This window comes from Trypanosoma theileri (genome assembly GCF_002087225.1).
Source record: "Trypanosoma theileri isolate Edinburgh chromosome Unknown TM35_Tth_57_V1, whole genome shotgun sequence".
In the NCBI taxonomy this organism is placed as follows: Eukaryota; Euglenozoa; class Kinetoplastea; order Trypanosomatida; family Trypanosomatidae; genus Trypanosoma; species Trypanosoma theileri.
The window spans coordinates 47,853-52,635 of NW_021639899.1; the positions used below are offsets into that span (position 1 = coordinate 47,853).

At 41.1% G+C, this 4,783-nt stretch overlaps 2 protein-coding genes across 2 annotated transcripts; both read right to left on the reverse strand.

The window, feature by feature from the left end:
- Positions 1–958: 958 nt before the first annotated feature.
- On the reverse strand, positions 959–2,035 carry TM35_000571200 (uncharacterized protein; the record flags this gene model as incomplete). Its single annotated transcript, XM_029030859.1, has 1 exon — positions 959–2,035. The coding sequence occupies one exon, from the start codon at positions 2,033–2,035 to the stop codon at positions 959–961; it is 1,077 nt and encodes a 358-aa protein (XP_028877858.1).
- A 774-nt stretch (positions 2,036–2,809) lies between these two features.
- Positions 2,810–4,156, reverse strand: TM35_000571210 (uncharacterized protein; the record flags this gene model as incomplete). Its single annotated transcript, XM_029030860.1, has 1 exon — positions 2,810–4,156. One exon carries the CDS (start codon positions 4,154–4,156, stop codon positions 2,810–2,812), a length of 1,347 nt encoding a protein of 448 aa, XP_028877859.1.
- Positions 4,157–4,783: the final 627 nt, after the last annotated feature.

Below are 4,783 nucleotides of genomic sequence, written 5' to 3' on the forward strand. Positions count from 1 at the left end.
GAAACCACCCATTGGCTATAGTTTTACTTGCAGTGTTCCTTTATGCCATCAGCCCAATGCTTCAGCTTGCATTTAGGCTTGCAGCCCAACAGAATGGAATGGGAGTGTCTCCAGTAAACACCACAAGGTCTCCGGATATCACAATACCACCTTCAGGATGTCAGTTCATCCTCAACCCTCTTGGATGCATCTGCATGTGTAAAGGAAGAATAATAACGATGAAACAATAAAGAAAAACAACACAGGAAAGGGAAAATGAATGGGAGAGACCACAACAGTGCAGCAGAGAAATAATACAAACTGTAACAACAACAAGAGAAAATAGTCCCACACAAAAAACCATGTTTACAGTACCAATCATCAGTACGACTCCAGAGAAAAAAGAGAATGCACACATCCCACTGTACTGCGGAGGACCCCCAACCTCAAATCAAAAAAGCAAAAAAAAATTAAAAAAACAGAATCAGCTGCCACAGCACATACAGTACTACAAAAGTACATCCTTCCATAGTCACGTATAGGAAATTATCAATATGTATGTATATTTGCTATTACTTTTCCTCTCTGGACAAAACAATCCAAACAAAGGTAAATCAAACAAAAAGAAATTAACAAGTAACCCACGTTCTACAGTAAACGCCCAAATACAACTACTATCAGTGTAAAACGTTGTAAACTTAATTATTAATATATGTATAAAAGTGTATCTCTTATATATATTTTTTCTCATGGCACACGGCAAGCTGTCATTGGTGAAAAGAAAAGCCCACAGTAGCGCAAACACACACACACACAATGGAGTAGCATATATAGGATAAAAACGAAAAAAAAAAAGAAAAATAAAGCAAAAAAAATTACCAACAGGTGGAAGATTAGTTAGACTGTAGGGATGTATGCAAAAAAGAAAAAGAAAAAGGAAACAAAGGATGACCTGAGCCACAACACCACACAATCACAATCAGCACACAAGAATACAGGCCAGTGTAACCACAATCAGTAGTGGTACACGCACCCACACAGAACTGCTGATACTGCTGCTGCTGTCTGCATCACCCTTCTTGTTGTTTGTGAGTTCAGGAGGAAGTGTTGTTGTTATGGTGGTGGTTGTTGTTGATTCCTCACTGGGTGTAGCACCATTATCAGCAGTGTCTTCTTGTGAAGATGTGGCAGGAGCTGCAGTAGATGCTGTGGAAGAGGATTCTGTTGCTGGAATATCATTAGTAGATGTATTTGCACTTGATCCACTCTGGCTTTCTGCATTGTGCTCCTTCTCCTGACTCTCTTCTTGGACTGTAGGCATTGGTCCCTGCAGTTGAGGTTGGGAAGCCTGTGGAACTTCATGGTTCACATTGGGTTGACTGGAAGATTGCGGATCTCGTGGCTCCTGAGGTTCCTTATTTGTTGACTCCTGTGGGTTTCCACCCTGCTGAGGTTTAGAGTTATCTACTGGTAACAAATCCTTCTCTTCACTACCATGTCCTTGTTCACGATCCTGGTCTTTTAGAGCGTCAGAAGGATGGGCTGCTGGTTTAGCTGGAGGAGTGGCAGGTGCTAGAGATTCCTGACCGACTTCACCTTTTTCACCTTGCAATCCATTTGCTCCTTCTTTATTCCTCAAATCACTTGTCAAAGAAACGCCACTACCTCCTTTCATTTCGTCTTCTTTTCCTATTGAAGGCTCATCTTCCGAACGATCTTCTTCTCCACTGGGAAGCGCAGTCCCACCTCGTGTTGGCTGATCCTGCACATCTACATCCCCCTTGTGAAGTTTACTGCTTTCAGCTATACGAGACTCAGGACCAGATGGAACAGGAACCGGTATTTCTAGTGCAGGATTAAGAGAATGAACATCATCAGTAGATTCAGGAAGTTCACCGGAACCATGGGAACCTTGTTGAAATGGTGCAGGAGGAAGACACTCAGAATTACCACCATCGCAACGTTTGACTTCAAGCTCACCAGTCACAGCACACGCACACAAAACGTTCAGAAGCAAAGCCAATAAGTACAACAAACGGCTGGGCAACAACATCATGGAAAGATATTTTCTTTTTTGTTGAGGAAACCTTGACAAACAAACAAAACAAAAAACAAGCTAAAATAAGGAAGAAGCAAATTTGCAAAAAAAAAGGAATAAAACAATTAAATAAAACAATACACCGAATATAAGAAAAAAAATTCTGAATAAAGTAGCACCTATCAAAAATCCGAATAAAAGTAAAAATAAATTACGAGTACCACCAGCGACACATCCAAACACGCAGATCGGAGAGAACGGGGTACACTTGAGTTAATAAGCAATTATGAATATAAATATTTCTCTTATTATATTTTCACTCTACCAAAACAGTAGTGGTCAAAGCACACAAAAACATCAAGCAAATAAACAGATATTAACTGTTAGCCCAATCTACCCAGTAAACACAGAAATATATACCAACTATGGGTGTAACTCTATATGTGTGTATATAAGCAATTATAAATATAAATTCATCTGTTATTATTATTTCTTTTCTTTTCACTGCAAAAAAAAGTTCATCATCATCATCATTACAGTGCAAGCCCAGGTGCACACACAGAGAGAGTCTCCAAGAACACACACACACACACAATGGAGTAGCAATAATAATAATTATAGGATAAACATAGAGAGAGTAAAAACACACACAAAACACATTAACATTAAAAAACAAAAAAAAGAAAAGAAATCCCAACAGGTGGAAGATTAGTTAGACTGTGGGGATGTATGCAAAAAAAGAAAAAGAAAACAAAGGATGACCTGAGTCACACCACATCACCACCATTACAATCAGCACACATGAATACAGGCCAGTGTAACCACAATCAGTAGTGGTACACGCACCCACACAGAACTGCTGATACTGCTGCTGCTGTCTGCATCGCCCTTCTTGTTGTTTGCAGGCTCAGGAGGAAGTGTTGTTGTTGTTGTGGTGGTGGTGGTGGGGGTTGAAGGTGATGCCTTAGTACTGGCTGTAGTAGAATTCTCCCTTGTTGATTTACCTTTTGGAGGTGCAGTGGAAGTTTGTGAAGGAGGCTGCACATCACTTTCTACTTCGTTTTCTTTTCCCTTTCCTGGATTAGCCGTTGCAACCTTTACTTCAGAAGTTGATGATTCCATAGTATTCTCTGCGTGATTATCTCTCTCTCCACTTTGTGTGTTTGCAGAACCTGATACTTGTCCATTATCCTGAGAAACGACAGGACCAGCACCGGGGTGAGAACCAAGTGGCGTTGTAGGAGAAATAAGAGTGGTGGCAGCAATACCAGCATCAGAATAACCACCAGGAAATCCAGGAATAGCAGCAACAGCATTAGCACCAACTGCGCCATGATTACGTACACCAACAGTATTAGAAGGAGTCTGTGGAGATGCATCAAGAGAATCGGTATCACGTACCAGGGCTTCACCACGAACAGGAGGTTGAGCCCTTTCACCTTGTGGAAGATTAACAGCAACGCCAGGGGCAAGTCCAACCCCTGGCCCCATTTGACCGCCAGCACCAGCATCAGGTTGTCTTTGTAGAGCTCTTTCCTTAAAACCAGAAAAATCAGGATGCCCAGGAATAGCAGCATTAGTAAAGGACTCACTTGTTACGGGAACCTTACCAGCACCCGGAGCCTGGTTAACAGTAGCGGCAACACGAGAGGTTGTGGAAGATTCCGGAACACAATGACTGTTATTCCTCTTGCCATTATCACCAGTAATAATGGAAGTGCAATTATCATACGTAAAACCAGGACCAGGGTAAGAGCCAGGATTTTCTGGAGAAACAAGAACATCAACTTGAGGTTTATCAATACCTGGCACACCAGCAACGGCTTCGGCTCCACCAGGATGAGAGCCAACACGTGCAGGAGGAACAGGACCAACACCAGGAGCACCAGGAATAGCAGCATGAGGAGCACTAGGGTGCGGAGGAACACCAGAACCGTGAGAGCCTAGCTGTACATCAGTAGGACCACCGAGATGCGAAAAAGCAGCAGCGTTAACTGAACCATGAGAAGGTGCTTGAGAATGAGAAACCCCCTGAGCTGACACAGAAACACAGACAACAACACTCAGCAGCAAAGCCAGCAAACAGAATATACGATGCAACATCCTTTCGGCAAAAGTTTTTCCTCTTACTTTACGCATTTAAAACAAACAATAAAGAAAAAAAAGAAACAACATAAAAACAAAATACAACAGACACATACACACATAGACAGAGGAGGATAAAACCACAAAAGATTCCCTCACACAAACCAAGAAAAAAAGTATAAATAATAAAGAGTCCAATAAATGGGCACCACACAAACAAGACCCAGCAAAACCATTAAAAAACAATTAAACAATTGAGCCCAATTTACCCAATAAACACAGAAATACATCAATTATGGGTGTTAGTCTATACGTGTATAAACAATTATAAATATAAATTCATCTGTAATCATTTCTTTTTCTCATTGCAAAAAGCAGTTCATCATCATCATAGTGCAAGCCCAGGTGCACACACAGTGAGAGTCTCCAAGAACACACACACAATGGAGTAGCAATAATAATTATTATAGGATAAACATAGAGAGAGCAAAAACACACACAAAACACATTAACACTAAGAAACAAAAAAAAGATAATCCCAACAGGTGAAAGATTAGTTAGACTGTAGGGATGCATGCAAAAAAAGAAAACAAAGGATGACCTGAGTCACACCACACCACCACCACCATTACAATCAGCACACAAGAATACAGGCCAGTGTAACCACAATCAGTAGTGGCA